Below are 19,192 nucleotides of genomic sequence, written 5' to 3'. Positions count from 1 at the left end.
CCCTTTTTTTTTTATTTGCAATCAAACAATGAAACTACATGAAATTCCAAAAAATTCTTGCCATCCAAACAAGGCCTAAAGGGAACCTTTTGCACCCTGCACTCAAGGTGCTTGCTCCCCTAATCTTAAGTATTTTTTTTTTATGTTGATCAAATCTAAGCAAAACTATATTTCACACATTATCTTTCATGTAAATATTCTGTAAAAGTATTTCACCTATAGATGCCCACTATTGTGTAGTGTGGTATCACACATCTATGTACTTGGTCCACACCCAAGGAGGGTGTGAAAGTAGAGATAGCAGAGGGATAAGACGAGAAGGAGTTTATTGCCTGCTTAACGGACCCGTAGCATTAGCTGTTAAAGGGATGGATGGGGGGAAATTTTAGGGGCAGATTTATCCCACGTAAATGACTTAGATAAATTTAGATAGGTGGGCCCCACCATGTCGGTTCTCACTGATATATTTCCCTCCCTTTTCTTCCCCAGTCCATCGCCTTCTAGTGTAAGAACTAAGAAGAGTAATCACATATATACTAAAGGGGTAGTAGCCCATGGAAGAAAAGGGGTGAATATATCAAGGTGTCTGATATAAAAGAGTAGTCATAAGTCATAACTGTGGAACCCATCACATCTGTGGTTTTTTTCATCCAACCATACATCCATGCAAGTAGGTCCCACCCATCATCACCGACGGCAAATTGCAGGTAAATTAGGGGCATTTTGGTCATCTAGAGGATCCCATTTAGGAGATTGTACAAACTTAACCTCACACGAAACAGAGACCGAGATCGAGATCGAGAGAGAGAGAGAGATGGTTCGGAAGAAGACCGTGGAGTTCGATGAGAGTCCGCCGGACGATTTCGATCCGGCGAACCCATACAAAGATCCGGTAGCGATGTTAGAATACAGGGATCACCTAGTGAGGGAGAAATGGATCGACATAGAGACGGCTAAGATCATCAGAGAGAAGCTCAAATGGTGTTATCGGATCGAGGGCGTTAACCATCTCCAAAAATGCAAACACCTCGTCCAGCAGTATCTCGATTCGACACGTGGCATCGGATGGGGAAAAGATCACCGTCCCCACGACCTCCACGGTATATATTATCACTTTTTTCCTTTCTAGGGTTTCTTCTTTTTTTGTTCTACTGTAAATCGATTTCATTTCTAGGGTTTCTTATTCTTCTCATCTCATTGTTCTATTATTATTTCTTTTTAGGGCCGAAGGTTTCTGAGTGATTTGATTCTGCGTGTTGAGGTTAGTTTCTTTTTGTTATCTACTGTTAATTTTTAGCATGATTTGTACTTGGATTTGATGGAATCTTGTGGAATTTTCTGGTAATTGTGCATTTGGTTAGAATTAGGGTTCTGATTTGCACTTTTTTTCTCGGTAATTATGATCAGTTGTTTGTTTACATTCTCGATAATCTAGTTTCAATGCTTTTGAGGTTCTTTTTTTCCCCTTATTTCTTTTTATTAGATTTGATGCTTGGAATTGTATTTGGAGGTTTAGCTTAGCCTTGTCATTAGTGTATGCAATATTCATTTGCTTAATTGAGGCTTATTTTTCTTATGCTATGCGTTTTGCTCTCTCTCTCTCTCTCTCTCTCTCTCTCTCTCTCTCTCTCTCTCTCTCTCTCTCTCTCTCTCTCTCTCTCTCTCTCTGTGTGTGTGTGTGTGTTTGCGCGCGCCTTTACTCTGTTGGACTAATTTACTCGTCCTATATCCAATGTTTTAATTTTTTAGTACCAAGGATTGTGACCACTGTAGATATAGTATCAGTGGTATGTTGAGATCAATTCTAATGCATTCATGAGTAAAAACCAAGCTTAAGATGTTTCAGGCCCTTTAGGATTTATTGTTTGATATGTTCTGGGAAAAGTTTAAGATTTCTCCTTGGAATTTGTTATTAATGTAGAATCCATGAAAGATTTGAGACAAAACCTATAATATATATTTCAATGCAAACAAGATCGGATCAGGCGCAACAAAAACAAATTTTGCAGTTACGACGTGAAATAGTCACAAATTTTTTTAAGGACTGGCACACGCATGTGTGTGCCTTTATTTTTTCTGTGTGTGTGTGTGTGGGTGGGGGGGGGGGGGGGGGGGGGTGGTTATGATTAATTTTACCTAGAGATCTATTGATAAATTAAATTAGTAGTTTCTTGATTCATTACATTAAAGTGGTTAACTAGGGGCGTTTAAGAGTTAAGAATTCTGATTGATGGGGTTTAAGAGGGGGACCAGTCGTCTCATATATGATCTCACTCCCTCACGGCGATGCAAATGCCCTACTTGATTACCTACTTCCTATGCAAATACTCTTTCTCTTGTCGTGTTCCTTTCATCAATTTGCCGTTAGAACAAATTTGATTTGGGACTTGTTGGTTGCAATCTGTATTGGTTGTAATGAACCGTAGTGTATGTGGTGGGAAGACAAATTAACCACAGCTAGAAGACGGGGGTACAAGAATTCTGTAGGCAAATGGACCAGCTGACTCGAGAAGGGATCACAAACAAACAGCATGCAGGTTGGAGGTGAGGTTTTTTTCCATCTTTAGAAGCCAGATATAGATGCTTTAAAACTGAGGTTCCAAATTTTCATGGTCAACCGCATCATGGGCTTCTTGCATGGGCTTGCAAGTGTCAAGAATTTTTTTTTTCTGGAATAAGCTTATGGAGTAATGAAAGTTGAAGCTCATGGATGAAAAGTTAAGGGGTCATGCATCAGTCGGTTTGGCGGGATTGGCTACAAGATTTGTGGGGAAACAAGATATGACTAAAAATTAAAACATGAACAATGATGAAAGAGAATCATCAAAAAAGAAAAGAAAAAGAACAATGATGAAAGAGAAGCTTAAAGACATTCATACCTATGATATCTGTATCTTGCCATTTAAAAAAGGATTCATGGATTCTTCAGAAACCTAGAGTATCCAAGCATTGGATAAGGATACGTGGGTAAGGGTGAGGGACACACCTCAAATACTCATGATCTGCATCCTATCATATTTTTCCTTTTTTGACAAGTAGATGGCGTTCAATTAATGATCCCCACCGATATTGCCTAAAGCCTATCGTATCCTTGACAAAAGCATATCATATACTCAACCACTCGGGTACTCGCGATGAGTATTTTATTTTGGGTTGCAATGACGCTTTCTATCCATATTGACAAAAGAATATCATATCCTTCTTGTACTTGTATCCTAAGGCTTTGGATTTTAATGGGTCCCCACTCCCCGCTACTCGATCCCTAATTGTATCAGATACCTGTACGAGGCTTTGGGTAACATAGATTCATACTAGTTGATTGTGATGTAAGTCTATTGCAATTTAACCAACATTTGAGGCAATTTGAACCGGGGTTGAGGATTATTTGAGGAAGTTTATGAGCAAGGTTTTAAATTTCGACCGAAATCCGAAATTTTGGACTTCGGTCAATACCGAAATCTGACAGAAGTCCGAAATCGATATTACCTGAAAGGTTCCATTATTTCGATCGAAATTTCGACCGTTTTCCTGAAATTTCGGTCAGAAATTTAAGGGATTTCACCAAAAAATCTGGAATTTATTCATTATTTAATATTCTGTCGAAATTTTGTACGATATAAAATATTACTTTTTTTTATTTCATTGGATTTCGTCCGAAATTTCTGTTTCGGTCCTCACCGAAATTTGAAACCATGGTTATGAGAACCCTACTCTTGATAAATTTAATGAACCGAATGGACAATTTATTTTGTGGTGCTTAAATGGACTCTGACTGCAAACCCAAGATGAAATTGTTACCCAGCAAATGTGGAATGTAGAAGCTTAGTAATGCCAATTAAAGTGGAAGAGATTGAATAAGGTTGGCAGTTAGCTTAGGCTATTTATCCATTGCTCGGGTTCATCAATAGGAGTTGGATGAGGATTTAGTGTTATTTAAAGGGAAAAATACAGATACACCACCTCAACTTTCTGACATTTTCAACGATAACCCTGACTTTTCGAAGTCATCAACGACACTCCCTTAGCTTTCAATAATTCTTGTTACGTGACTAGGTGGACGGGAACGAAGAAATTGTCAGGGGTTTCTTTGATGAGTTTTGAATTATAGGGTGAAAAGTTTAGGGGTCTACTTTATGGATACGACGACCTATTACGAGTAGGCTGACAATACTCCTAGCCACCAACAAAGGGAAGTCGTCTTATTCTCAGCCTATTTGGATCTTTTTGCGTTTGTTTAAAGAACTTAGCCGAAGGGATAAGGAAGATGAATATTGTTTGGAGAGGTCGTAGAGAGTTCGATCTGCTGTTGACCGGTTCATAGTCTAAGCACTATCGCTCCGTGGGCACTCAATCTAGGAAGGCAGCCTTACGCCCGCAAACAACTATTCGTTTGATCTCCTCGGCACTTTGAAAGCTTTTCCATTATGCTCCGATCCTCCAAGGCTCCAACCTGCTTCCTCCATCAAAATCAATGGCATCAGATCTAACTCAACTCTCTCCCTTTCCGACTTAGCGTACATTATCTTCTATCCCCCCTGGTTGTATTCAAAGGATCTCGACCTATTACGAGTAGGCTGACAATACTCCTAGCCACCAACAAAGGAATCACTACTTTTCACCGTCCATGAAGTAGCCCCTAGACTTTTCACCCTACAGTTCAAAATTCATCAAAGACACCCCCTAACAATTTCTTTGTTCCCGTCCACTCCGTCACGTAACAAGCATTATTGAAACTAAGGGGTTGTCGTTGATGACTTTGAAAAGTCAGGGTTATCGTTGAAATGTCAGAAAGTTGAGGGGGTGTATCTGTATTTTTCCCTTATTTAAAAGAGTGGAACAACAACTCTTGGTCCTAATTGTGAGGGTGTACATTGTGCGACAAAAGCCTAATCAATGGGGAGATGCTTTGATTCATGTTCAAGTCAAATCTTTTAATTGACTGAGGAAATTCAGAGTCTGTCCATTACTTAATTCAAGTGCAGAAGAATGGGTTATTTTCATTTGTATAGCTGTAGCAAATATGTGATGCCGAAGCTCATCAATTTGAGCAAGATATTATAGATCAATGGAGGTGTTGATTCATAAGGAGATCCTATGTGGAAGCATTACAATGATGAGGAAGAAGATGTTAGTGTGGATCTTGATGTTGGTTTTTCGACTAAGCCATGAATGCAATGGACCCAAAGAACATATATATATATATTTGTGCCCTTTTCTTAACCTCAAGTGGCAAAACTTGCACTATTATCATTGGCAGAGGTTGTTGTGGGGATGTGTCTGCAAGAACGGTGTACAAGCTGATGCTGAAGAGCTAGTATGGTGTGACGTGCTTTCGGTGGATACATGTAACATACTGGCATGTTGGTATACCTTGCTGATACAATTGAGACATCGTCCATGATTCAAGGAAAAATACTTATTCATTCCAAAGAGATGGGAAGATAATAACGTTGAATCCCATGAAAGAAAGTGTAGTCCAAGAGGAGAAACAAGCTAGTTTCCTAACTAACTCAGCAATTCCTAGCGTAAAGACAAGAGCCCCAGCTGGTGTTTGTCTTAGCTGATAAGGATGTGACAACTATGTTGCTGGTTTGGGGCCTGCACCAACAAGCGTTCAACTACCATATACTCAGTATGTGAATTTGATCCTCCAGTAGCTTCATGATGTTTTCTTTACTATGTTGGACATTCAACATCACATTGATTGTTGCTGCTTATGGCTTTTCAAAATCAAGATGCATGTAAAATGAGGTCCAATTGAACCTGAAAAGTCTTGGGGTATTTAGCAAAAGGGTCGATTAGTGAGTGGATGAGTCCATGTGGGGTTTTGGGTCTAGTTTGCCCCAAAAGAACCTGGCACGTATGCATGGACATCTGTACTATTCACAAGATCACCAGGAATTACTGATACGTCATTCCTTGTCTTGATGACATGCTTGATATGTTATCTGTGTCACTTGTCATCTCCAAAATTGATCTGCTGAGTGGCTATCATTAGATCCGAATTAATCTTGAGTAGAGTGGAAAATTGCGTTAATGACTGGCGGTGGTTTCTATTAGTGGTTGGTTATACCATTTCGGTTACTGAACACTCATGTTATTTTTCATGTTTTCATGAATCACTCTCCTTTCTAAATTTGTTATTTGTTATTGTTTATTGTGATATGTTTTTTTGCTTGCAAAACTAATATGAACATATGCAGCATTTGTGGTACGGTAAGTCATGGATGTTCTATGGTGCTGCAGAAATAGATCAACAATCAAAATTTAAACTTAAATACAAACCCAATACAAAAGAGAAAACAATAAAGGAAATGGTCAAATAATAGAGGAAAGGGTCAAATAATAGAGAAAAGGGTCATCCTGGGTATGCGCTAGCTCACTTGACGGACACTCCAGATCCCGTTAACGCTCGTGAAAACCCTGGTCAGTCGGTCCTCCATTCATCTGAACGTAGGTGTGATTATGAGGCCACCTTCACAACCTTCTTCGGACTAAAGAACGTATTGGTCTTAATGAACTTTCGAAGTGAGCTTCCTGCGTTTTGAAACACTGCATAATTCTCAAGATTGTTGTCTCCAATGCTTACCCTGCTGATCTTCCTTTAGTTCTCAATATTAATAGTAGCCCAATCTTCAGCATCTTCAATCTTTAGGACTACCATAGCCATGAAGCTGAAGTTCATAATCCAGATTTGCCCACTTAATGCATCCTATAGACCACGTGCTAACCTTGAACTTGTTGAAAACCAACATGCACTACGATTTTCCATTTGATCTCTCCCTTGCCTCCACTCCAGCTTTTAAGGACTGAAGGTTAAGATGATGATCCTGACAAGTTGGTGAAGCAATTCCAAGTAAGCCTAGGGAAGAGATCGTTGACGTTGTTGGTGCACAAATGATTCATATGTGTCAAGCCACTCCTTACAAATTTCAAGTGCAATAGAAGAATAGTCAAATTTTATTGTAAAAGAGTAACACTAAAAAATGTTCAACTCAACTCAACTCAACAAAGCCTTTTTCCCAAACTAGTTGGGGTCGGCTAAATGAATCCTTTAGAAAAATTTCATGAAGAAGGTGAAAGGAATCTCTACCTGACTCTAATCCTAGCTCTAGTTGGGTTCGTCTACGTGGATCATTTTCTTCCATTCTATCCTATCCAAGGTCATGTTCTCTGTTCCTAGCTATCAAGTCTTTCCTCACTGTTTTTACCCAAGTTGTTTTCGGTTTGCCCCTACCTCTTTTTACTCCATCAACTTGGCACGAGTCGCCTCTTCTCATTGGAGCATCCAAAGGCCTACGTTGGATATGTCCAAACCATCTTAAGCGGTCCTCTCTCATCTTCTCCTCAATTGGTGCCACCCCCACCTTTTTACGAATGTCTTCATTTTTAATTCTATCTAACCTTGTTTGGCTGCACATCCATCTAAGCATTCGCATCTCCGCTACACTCATCTTCTGCACATGCTGCTTCTTGGTGGCCCAACATTCTGAGTCGTACAACATGTTGGCCTCACAACTGTCTTATAGAACTTTCCCTTCAACTTGGTAGGGATTTTGCGGTCGCACAGAAATCCTGAGGCAAGCTTCCATTTTAACCAATCTGCTCTTATTCTATGGTTAGCATCCTCTTCAATCTCTCCTTCCTCTTATGTACAATTGAACTAAGATAGCGAAAGATATCTCTCTTGGGTACCTCATGTCCAGTCATATTTACTACATCTTCGTCCCGCCTCCTTACATTACTAAAGTTGCACTCCGTATACTCTGTCTTAGTCATACTCAGTCTAAAACCTTTGGATACCAAAGTAGTTCTCCATAACTCTAACTTAGCATTTACTCGTGCTTTGGTTTCGTAGATTAATACTATGTCATCTTCAAATAACATACACCACAGCACCTCATCCTGATACCTTCCGTAAGCTCATCCATAACTAGCGTAAAAAGATAAGGGCTTAGAGCTGATCCTTGGTGCAGTCCTTTTGTATTTGGAAACTCACTAGACGTGCCATCTGTGGTTTTGACACTAGTTACTGCTCCATCGTACATATCCTTAATCACATCAACATATTTAGTAGGCACTTTTTTCCTTTCAAGGACCCACCACTAAAAAATGTTCATAAAAGAAAAAAAAAAGTACAACACTAAAGCATCATTTAAAAACTACTCGTACCAATCATCGACTTGCCTGAATCAACTACCTTTTACCTTGACCAATTTCTCGTTTGAGTCCGAGTTTTACCCTACCAAGTCATTCAAAACACAATTCACCTGAGTCCGAGCATTCCATTGCAGATTTTTCACTGGGCACGGGTCCTTCCCCCTTTCTCCTAGCTTCTCATCTTACTTAGAAGCTGCCTCTTTTGTCTCTAGTGCATCCTTGCATCAGGCTTCAATAGCTGGGTTTCTTTCACATCCCACGTTGTAGTGACCAGTGTTCACCTCATCTCTCTTGTAAAAGAAAATCATAGGTTGCAATTTGCAAACTCTTTTAACACATTACATCTGCTTGCCTCCATGCATTGCCTTTGTGACAGCTAAAGAGTAGATCTGCTCACATGCTTCCAGCTTTCAACTGTGACATGTGCACATCCTTCCAGCTTTCGAAAGTGACCTACTAATTTAATATGTAATACTGTTCATGCCATTAAAAAAAAAATAATAAAAAGAATCTAATACTGTTCGTTTGTCAACAAATAAAAACTGGAGAGTTGGTATTACAATACTATGTCTATACATTATTCTCCTATAAAATGGCATCTTTACAAACTTTGATACCTCCATTTTGAACCATCAAACATGATGGTTCAGACTTCATTCTTTAGAAAGGACGATTGATTCAGGCCTTGAGCTTGAATTCGAGATCTGACAAGTGATGACTCACCTGGGATTTTCATCCTTGTAGCTTCAACATGCATTTAAGCGGAAACCTCTGTCTATTCCCATAGGCAGAATCCTAGGAGAGAATGATCAATCGATTCAATCGTGAAAATTCCTATTAGGCTAGAAGGGGTTAATCTTTTTTATTTTATTTTATTATTTGGATTGACTTGACATGATTTGGGAGGTCCAAGCACAAATGATATATTACTCATTAGTTTTGCACGCTGCTGTATTAGTTTTCCAGTGCCACATTCTCAGGTAAGAATTAACACTACAAGGGAATTTGATAACTTTTGAATATATCAACAAGTGAAAGCCTTCTCAATCAGTTGGTTTTATACTAATCTAATATGTGAAGCAGTGAAGCATGTTCCAGTGTGACTTCGAGATCCTTACAAAATTGTTTCGATGATGGACATGCAAGCTTGATGAGCTTTACCTCTATGGCTTCAAGATGAACTATTGCTTCAAAACCATAGTATCTAAGGACACTAGCCCACATGAGGTTCTCGAGTTTGACCATCTCATGTGTTGGGACCCGGCGTAGAACTGACCTTTAAAAGCTAGCTTTTAAGCGTAGGGTGCCCAAGTCCTTATAAGCTCATCCACATCCATTCACTTTTCTGTTGTGGGATCTTTGCTTTCGTGTGGAACCCCCAACGACCCCCCCTCCACACGTAAGCAACATGGAGCAACGTGGGAACTACAAGATCTTACCGGAGAGATTTTCTCCGTCCTCAAGGGCACAAAGGATTTACCACACCCTGGATATCTGATACCACTTGTTGGGACCCAGGTAGAACTCACCTTTATAAGCCAGCCGGTAAGGGTAGGGTGCCCAAGTCCTTATAAGCTCATCCACATCCATTTACTTTTCCAATGTGGGATCTTTGCTTTCGCATGGAACCCCCAACATCATGGATGTGGACATAAGTTATGGAAATGAGGTTCGATCATAATCTAACTCCGAATTTTAGGATTTGCAGGACTGGTTACCCCTAAGGCCATGTTTGGATTGCAAGAAAAACATTTCTGGTGGGAAAAAATTTTGGAGAATTTTTTTTTTCTTTTCAGTATTTTAGAGAAATATGATATAATTGTGAAAAGAAAGTACCTACTTAAATTTAGTTTTTTTTTCCCCTCAACTTTTTCTCCCTCCCTCCCATCTCTCACAACTGGCCCTATAAAAATTCCATGAAATATTTTTTTCAAGGTTGCCGAACATGTCCCGAAGGATAAAAAGAAAACATGATAAACTTTTCCTGGGTTTCCTTTTTTGCAGGTACAGTGGAGCTCTGAAATTTGGAGCGGACAATCAAAGGGCTACAGTGGTTTGGTCGTTACTTCAGTGTGACGGGTCTTTGAGAAGCTAACTTTGTTGTGGATTTTTAAAATAATCGGTGGCTTGCTATGGGCCAATAAGTGATATTTGAAATTTATGTCTCTTTTCTAGCTAAATATGAATTTTTAGTCTTATTACCATTCTATGATCAAAGGTGTAACTTAGTTGCTGCACCATACATGTGTCATCTGTACAGTGATAAGGAACTTGCTAAGGTTACTAGAAGAGATATTTTATATGACGTGTGGCCGTGTATTACCCTCTATAGATCGGAGGGTTAGGATCATCCTATGGAAATGATTTTTGGGGTGCAACCTATTTATGTTGTGGCCAACAAATGAACAGTTTGGATCATCCTATGGAGTAGGCCGTACCATACATTTTGTAAAATATGGGTTTATACGGCCACACAATGTAGAGGCTAACTTCTACCGTAAACACAGGGTCCACTTATAAGTCCAAATCTATGGCCAATCCTTGCTGACAATGTGGGGATGGATGTTTCAATCGAGCTTGAAGGCTAGAGTGCCTGTCAAATCAACTCTAAAACCATACAGATATCTAGAATGCAATTACATTTATGAAAACAATATTGCATACTTTGATCAGCGATTAAATATACTTTCGCAGCCCTCGGCAGAGATGAACCGACCACAATGATCTTCCACTATTTCTCCTTTGATGATCCTATCAATGGAGTCTCTTCTATTTAGGATTTTCGCCGGGATTGAGAATAGAGGGACCAATGCCATACAAATAGAGAAGCGCTGATAGAATTTTCCCATCATATAACTCTTAATAGGTACTGTGATATAAGTTTTTTCAAATTAGATTTAACTTCATCAATTAATCACTTCAACCGCATGTGGTTGGTCTAGGCTAATCCATCTGTATGCTTTAATTTAATTAAGATGCATCAATTACCCAAATGACCTTGTAGTAACTCCATTTTTGTACCTCGACTTTTGCATTTGAGGTCCCGGGCAGAAAATTTTCTCGCTAGGTTCATCCAAGACTAACCCATCAAAAAAAAAAAAAAAAAAAAAAGACTTCTAAATAGAAATATCTTGTGTTTAGCGAGAGCTTACTCCCACTCTCTCTCATGTATATCAAGAGGGCATTCAAGTGGAAGATGCTAAGTCAAAACAAGCATGACTAATCAACAATTCATCTCCTGGAGAAATCTTTCTTGTATTTTATGTGAACTTTAGACTATTCTTTCATGATAAATAGGTATCTCCAAGTGGTGAGGGAGGGGTAGGGCAGTGACAGGAGAGAGATTTGAGAGGACACAGAGGTGAGTGTGGGAAGCGGCTAAAATCAGGAAAAAGACGGATCCTATTTTGAGTAGAGTTTTTTGTTTCCTGAATTTTAGTCAGTTCTATAACTTTACTGATTAGTATTAGTCGTGTATCAATTTTATTTTCTTATGCCATTACATTAAAGATACAAGATTGTATTGTTCAAAATAAATCGTTGTTTCTATCCATTATCTGTTACTAATCGGCCGTAATGCAAATAAACAAAAGGAAAGATAAAAAATGTGTGTGTGTGTGTGGGGGGGGTTGGTTTGATTCGAAGCAATTTCCTTTGTGACTCTTCTAGAGCAAGGTTTCCATTGTGCTGTAAATATCTTCTTCTCTCCTCATTTCATTAAATTACTCTACTTAAATACAAGAATAAAAGTAGTTGCCACATCCCTACCCACTAACCCAATTACATCAAACACATACTGTTTTTTGTTTCGTGATTTTCAGCCACATCATCCTCATCTCCACTAGGAGACAGATTTATCATGAAAAAATAATTCTTGGTAGCCAAACGCGCCCTTCATGTTCTCACTGTCTTGCAACTCTCTTTGGGCCATGTCCTTTAGATTTCTTTAATAAAATCATCCGGGTTATAATCACAATGATTAAGGGTATTTTTGGCAATTAATACATCTAATTTCTTATTCTATCTAGATTGTAATTGTTAATTTTTGAATAATCAAAGGCAAGCCCAATTAGGTCTTATAGAGCCATCATTTCCTTCTTGCCTTTCATTTCTACTTTTATTCTCTTTTGGTGATGGGAACTTAAATTTGGGGGAGAAGAGAGTTACGTTAGCAACGCAATTCTTTTGATCTGTCTATAGAGAAGATGAACCTAGCCAAAAGTCATTGGCTTCCTCTTCAAAAGCTTATCCGCAACACTTAAGAAATCTAGCCTGTGACTTTGAACTTTGATCCGGTCAAATCCTACTTTCCAGTTGTTTGTTCCTCGAATTTTCTCCCTCCTTCCTCGGAAAGAGTGGATAAAGAGGCTTAAATAACTACCCTAAATCCTCGCCGATTTTAAAGGGTCGGCTTTCCCATTTGAACAATGGAAAGGTATATAAAGGGCAGAGTGGGACCCAACATGTTTCTTTAGACTCTACCCGTCCATTGAAGTGCCTTTGTTTGTGGTAATAATTGTTGCTATATTAGGCCCAACATAGTGGGCCATTATACAAAATCTCATTCCCAAATGAAATGATCCTATTCCTAACCATCTAATTTTGTGGGCCTCCATGCAAAGAATTTGGTTTAAGTATCCATGTAAATTAGTGGCTAGCAAAGGGATACTTATACCAGAATGGAGGCCACAAATTACATGGTACCAGGAATGTTTGGTTGCAATGTAGCCCATCATCAGTTGCAAAATTTCGATCATCATACAGAACCTATGCTTGGAGATATTTTATGAAAAGACTTCAAATAAAGTTGAAATTTTCCAAGAAAATGGGGAGAAAAAAAAAATTCATGAAAAATGAGTTACCCTAGGAAACTCATTTTTGAGGGATAATTTTTTCCAAGAAAGCTTTTGCCCCACATCCAAACAGCCTTTTTGAGATTTCCATTGTAGAAGAATGGTCGAGTAGGGCGTGACCTCATCGTAATAGTATATGGCGACACACCAACTGTGAAATTGTAGGTCCCACCATTGATTGATCTGAAACGTTCATTTGATAAACCCTTTCTGGTTTGATCTCTATGACGCAAAAAGTCACATCTCACTCTAACATCCTTGATGCCTACTTTTTATTATTTAAATGAACGACTAAAACCTAGCAACACTTCACATCCAAAGCCAAGCCCTCCCAACGAACGGTCGAGACTAACCAAAGGTGAGACCCATTACAGTATAGTGGGTCCCACCTTTGAATGATCCGAACCATTCAATTGATTGGTCCCCCAAAAGAATCACGTCAATCATTCAATTCTAAATGTGATTTTTTACACTCCATGTTTAAAGAGTAAAAACACATATTCCTGGATGTTTGCGCCGGCGATTGGAGTGATTTTCTGCCGGTAGCCGATCCAATGAACGGTTCAGATCATTAAAAGGTGGGACCCAGTTGGCGTCTCATTGTATTATAATGAAGTCGCGCCCCACACGCATTCCTCCTCGATGTAGATGCACCCAAAATGCTTTGAATCCGCTCCTTGCTTTGAACCTCAAATTTCCTTGTTCTCGTGAGCATATGTATGTACGCGTTGGAACCTTCACAAATTCCAATGCCCATTGCCCAGTCCAAGTCCCCCGCATAATGGCAAGAGCTGAGCCTAAACAATAGGAAAGAAGACTATTTCTTAGCCTAACCAGTAAGAAAGACCTAGAGAAGAATATTTCACGCGTTCCTCCTCAATGATAATATAAAATTACCTAAAGTTGCCAGAGATCATTTGGGTAAGCCTCCATTAAAATTATAACTTCTGGCCTTAAATTAGGGGAGGTGATACAGAGCATAAGAGCAATGATAGAGTGAAGGGCGCCCTTGCAAAAAACCAGATACAAGGGCACCCTTGTTGGTTCGTATCAAGAAAATGGGAATATGATGCTGACAGCTGCAATCATAACTGACTTTGCTTGTTATGGACCAATCCGGGGAAGAAAATGGGGGCGAATGTACCATTTCCTTAAATTAAAGAACAAGGCCTTCACCAATTGAGTTAAAAGCTCAGGCCAAGTAATCAGGTTTTTTAACAAGTTCTTAATATCTTTGTTTTTTAAGGTAAGAAGAGTAAAATAATATTTTTATTCTTCTAAGGTAGAATAGGAAATTAAAAACTGAAAAAAAATCCTAAAAATTGGAACTACCAACTAATCTTAATGTGGAAGTATTGATAAAACTCATATAAGGAAACTTGATGCTGACTATAAATACCCACTTACTTTCAGGTAAATACCCACTTACTTTCGTGAAAAGACTGATTCATTCTGAAACCACATGAGAAGGAATTGATGAACTAAATCAAGGTTACTAATATTTGCAGTACAATGTTTTAATAATTGCACAAATTCAGCTTGTCTTTTCTTTTTTTATCCGGCTTCTGAGAGCTTTTTGGGAAATGTAATAACATTTGCCACTGTTTAAATTATAAAAAACAAGATGAATTAGTACAATTATTAAAAACAAAGTAGTGACAACATCGGCAGCCAAAATCAAAATATAATTCACTTTATTTTGATTAATAAAAAGTCACTTTCAATTTTTAGTATTGAAAATAACACTATCCATTTCTTGGAGTGGAGCCTTTTCATCCTCGCTCAAGTCCAGCAAAAGGCGAGTCCAAGCCGAGCTCAGTGACGGGAAAACCAAGACTTGGTTCGAACCCACCACCCAAATCTTCGCAGCTATTTTCAGCCACGGCATGAACCTATATATAGTAACGCCTCCCTCACATCTGCCACTCGCCATATTGCCCAATGTAAAGGTACAACCACCATAGTTAGCAAAACTTCGTTTTAATATTTATCAATAGACACGTTTCGTATCGTAGGTCTGCTGTTTAATACTTCGTTTAAAACTTTTACAAGAAAAAAGCTCTATTTGTTTTTAGAAAAACATATAGAATGCATTTTTAGCCAATTTTTCAATTTTTCCCTAGCTATATTTTGTAAATGACAAAATTTTAACGGAAATGTTATCGGCACAACCATGTTTTGATAATTGCACAACTGCATCACATCATTTCTTTTTTAATTGGCCTGTCAGAGCCATTTGGGAACGGTAATGAACCTCAACAGCTCTTTAAATAATAAAAGATAAGATGTGTTTGTGCAAATATCAAAACATGGTTATGCTGCTAACATTTCCTAATTTTAAATGTTTTTTTCTTTGTTTTTGTTTATTTGACTTTTATTACTAGTTATTTTTTTAAGCTAAAATTTTGCCCCCTCCCGTTTTTGTGGCTGAATCACCATTTGCTAACTATGGGTGCAACCCTGCAACCACATCTTTTAGTCACTCACTCTATACTTCCAACATTATTAAAACATATATCAGTAAACCGTTACGACACGAAGTATAGTATCGGTCACTTTCCGATACGAATGTTTTCCTAAGGACTATATTGCCCGCAGAAAAACTTGTTTTATAATATTATTTCTTTTGTAAAGATAAGGGTAAAATGGTGATTGAAATGCAAAGTCAATGAGATAACATAAATGCGAGATGGGTGGCAATCGTCCTAAATTCCGCCTCGCCCAAATAAGTTTGGAAAGGAATGGAAACGCACCGTATACACTGAACCTTAAGCGCGGGATTAAATTAATGAATAAAAAAGGGTGGGGAGATAAGAAAGAGGGGGTGGGGTTTGTGTTAATTTATTGGAAGTCATCCTGATAAGATTTAGAAAGCAAAACCGCTGGCGTATCACACAGTAGGGCGCCCACAGTCACGGGTAAAACCGGAAACTGGAAAGCGGTTTTGGAGAGCGGTTTGAGTATGATTTCCAGAAAACCAGGAGAGAGGAGGCGTTTTCCACGATATGTGGCGATCCGCACGCAGTCTAAATGTTAACGTGGTTGACACGCGCTTCTCTCCCAAACATTCATGGATTTGGACCGACTTGCATGTCTATCTGTCTGTATTCCAATAACAATTCCATTACGATATTGCCCTTAGGCTTTTCTTCTAATGATAATGGTTATCCTTGTAGCTTATCTACGTCTTAAGCCTGGGAAAAGACGATAATACCCTTAGCTCTTATTAACGTTTGAAGTTTAGTATTATTAAAAAAGGGGATTTGCTAGCGTCCATCGCATAAGGCATTTTGGCGGAGTCTGTTGTGCTGGAGAAGCTGCTCAGATGATTTAAATGAATAAAACAAAATCTGAGCCTATGTTGCTGCTCTCTTTTGCAATGGACACTCTGCGAAATGCCTTATGCGATGGATGTACAATTGCAAATACCTTCAAAAAAAAAATGAAAAAGAAAAAGAGGAAGGTTAAACTCAAGGTGCCCTTGCAAAACCAAGATAATAGGGTGCCCCCAGTGGTGGAATGTCACCGATGTGCATTTAATATTCTTCGACTTTTACAAGTTCTAAAAGCACTTTGGTTGTGTTCCACTAATGGGAAGAATGCTAAACTCATATGCCTTTCAAAAATCTGCTTAAAGGGCAACACCCATTTGCTAAACTCAACTCAACTAAGCTTTTGTGCCATTGGCTGCCCATAAAAAATGCATTTAATTAAGGCTCTTGTACTTGCAGCCATTATAAATGCACTATACAAGCGATTTATACTAGGGATTTGCTGATTTATACTAGGGATTTGCTGGCGCCCATCGCAAAAGGTATTTTGCAGATGGGCATTTTGCAGATGGTCTGTTGCATGTCAGACCCAGCCACACAGGCTCACTTTTCAACAGCTTTTGTCTTCTTTCACGAGGTGGCTGGTCTAACATATATGCAACAGACCATCTCCGAAATGCCTTTTGCGATGGACGCTACCAGATCCCTCTATACTATATAGAGGTTTTAGTTCATCGAACACTTGTTGGTGTAAGTCTTCTTTTATAGAAAGTTGGGACTTGCTAGGCACTTTCACGGAAAGGCATTTCGTGGTTGGCTTTTGCATGATAGAGCAGACAGCTCATGTGACTTGAATGAATGAGACAAAATCAGTCAAAAAGTCAACCTGTGTGTTTGTTCTTACGTGCAAAAGCCAGATGCGAAATGACTTTCCGCGAAATTGCCTAGCAAATCCCATTATAAGACAGTAAAGAAGAATAAGAAAATGCTAATAAATATGCTATGGAAAAACTTGTCATTTATAATTTAACTAGCTGTGAAAAGGCTACTATTACATTTCCCAAAATTCTCTGAACAACCAAATAAAAAAGAAAAAAGAAATTGAGTTCGTCCTGTTATCAAAACATGGTAGTGGAATGCAAGTTTGTGGGAATATCCAGAGCAAAAAAAAATAGTATTACCAGCAAAGGGCATATCCGTATTTTTAGGGAGATTATGAAAAATCAATCGTCATTTCCCAAATAATGGCCCAAGGGCATCATGTCATTATAGGGTTTGGCCATCACCCACTTTCCCAAAAACTAAAACCAGCTTTCCCATCCTACGGCTCTCTTGGAAACCACTGGCCACCATCGTAATCCACGCCTCCCTTCCCCTAATAAAACCCACATAATAAATACCCATCTCTCCTACCCTTTCTTCCCCCTCCTCAAATCCTCCTCATCTCATTTCCTTTTCTCACCAGTTTCTACTGCCACTATTTCCCTGCTATCAGGTGGGAAGAAAAAAAACCCTCTTGTTCCTTTGTACCTGTAGCCATGAGAATGAGCTGTAATGGTTGTAGGGTCCTTCGCAAAGGTTGCAGTGAAAATTGCAGCATTAGACCTTGCTTACAGTGGATTAAGACCCCCGAATCCCAAGCCAATGCTACCGTCTTTCTCGCCAAGTTCTATGGCCGTGCTGGCCTCATGAACCTCATTAATGCGGGCCCCGATCATCTCCGACCAGGTAATCTAATCTAATCCAATCCAACCATCCATTATATTCATTGATTTTTTATCTGGGTCTTTTTTTTTTTGATAAGTTTTACTTAAACCTTTTTTGTGGGATTTTTTTCTCAGGTATTTTTAGGTCTTTGCTCTACGAGGCCTGTGGAAGGATCGTAAACCCAATCTATGGCTCGGTAGGCTTGCTCTGGTCTGGAAGCTGGCAGCTCTGCCAAGCTGCCGTCGAAGCCGTTCTCAGCGGCGCGCCGATCATGCAAATCCCCTCTGAAGCAGCTGCCAACACGTGCCCTCCAAAACCATACGACATCCGACACGTGTCGAAAGAGGAGGGCTCCGCGAACCAGGAGCTACACAAGGTTAAGACCCGGAGCCGTTTCAAGCGCTCCGCTAAACCGAAGCCGAAGCTCGGCTCCGAATCTAGTAATCCTGACTCGACTCCCGTCTCTAATCTTAGCTGGCGCCGATGCTATCCGAACGGCTTCGAGCTAGCCGCGAGCCATGACTCGTCCGAGAGCCATCTGTCTGAGCCGAACGCCGATGGCGGTGATAGCCGGGAGACTGAGAGCATGTTTTCTGCTGAGACGGTTGAGGCTTCGCAGGTGAGCCGAGCCGAGATTGAGCCGTTAGCCCAGCCGCATAGCCGCGCTGACGAGAGCGAGCTGCAGCTAGAGCTGACGCTCGGCTTCCAACCCGTGTCGCATGCAAGCCGCGTGGACGTGTCCTGCTCGATGAAAAGTCATGGAAAAATCGGTGGCTATTGTGCTGACACGTGTAAGGTGGAGTTGGGGCTCGATTTCCCAGCGTGATTGTGGTTTGAAAGAAAGCAGTTTTGGCCGTGAGGGAGTTGTTTTTCTATGTGTTCACAATAAGATATTAACTTTTTTTTTTCTTCTCTTCTTTGTATAAACTTGGTTACATAGATGGATATAAAGATAGAGATTTTATATGGCCTTAAATTCCAGAATTTTTTCCAAAAGTACAGTGGGGTCAACTTCATCGGATGATCCAAACGGTTCATTTGTTGGGCCACACCGTGAATAATCCCCAAAATCATTTCCATGGGGTCCCATCTATAGAGATCAATATTAAATTTGTATATTTTTTCGGGGTTTGCTAGGCAATTTTGCAGAGATATTTCGCAGGAGGGAATAGCAAAAACAGCCTTACTTTTTAGCTGATT

General features: G+C 39.5%; 2 protein-coding genes across 2 annotated transcripts; both read left to right on the top strand.

Moving 5' to 3' along the window:
• The first annotated feature begins 766 nt into the window (after window positions 1-766).
• LOC143892789 (NADH dehydrogenase ubiquinone 1 beta subcomplex subunit 10-B-like protein (Complex I subunit NDUFS6)) lies at window positions 767-10,364 on the top strand. The gene is made up of 3 exons (XM_077397654.1): window positions 767-1,100; window positions 1,223-1,261; window positions 10,165-10,364. Exons 1-2 carry the CDS (start codon window positions 815-817, stop codon window positions 1,240-1,242), a joined length of 306 nt encoding a protein of 101 aa, XP_077253769.1. The 5' UTR covers window positions 767-814; the 3' UTR covers window positions 1,243-1,261; window positions 10,165-10,364.
• Window positions 10,365-17,594: 7,230 nt separating this feature from the next.
• LOC143892787 (LOB domain-containing protein 41-like) lies at window positions 17,595-18,958 on the top strand. The gene is made up of 2 exons (XM_077397652.1): window positions 17,595-18,013; window positions 18,127-18,958. The coding sequence occupies exons 1-2, from the start codon at window positions 17,824-17,826 to the stop codon at window positions 18,816-18,818; spliced, it is 882 nt and encodes a 293-aa protein (XP_077253767.1). The 5' UTR covers window positions 17,595-17,823; the 3' UTR covers window positions 18,819-18,958.
• The last annotated feature ends 234 nt before the right edge of the window (window positions 18,959-19,192 follow it).

This window comes from Tasmannia lanceolata, unplaced genomic scaffold (assembly GCF_043159265.1).
Source record: "Tasmannia lanceolata isolate RefF3 unplaced genomic scaffold, GAP_Taslan_0.1 ptg000015l, whole genome shotgun sequence".
NCBI lineage: Eukaryota > Viridiplantae > Streptophyta > Magnoliopsida > Canellales > Winteraceae > Tasmannia > Tasmannia lanceolata.
The sequence above is the reverse complement of the archived record's forward strand: the minus strand, read 5'-3'. Positions and strand labels throughout refer to the sequence as shown.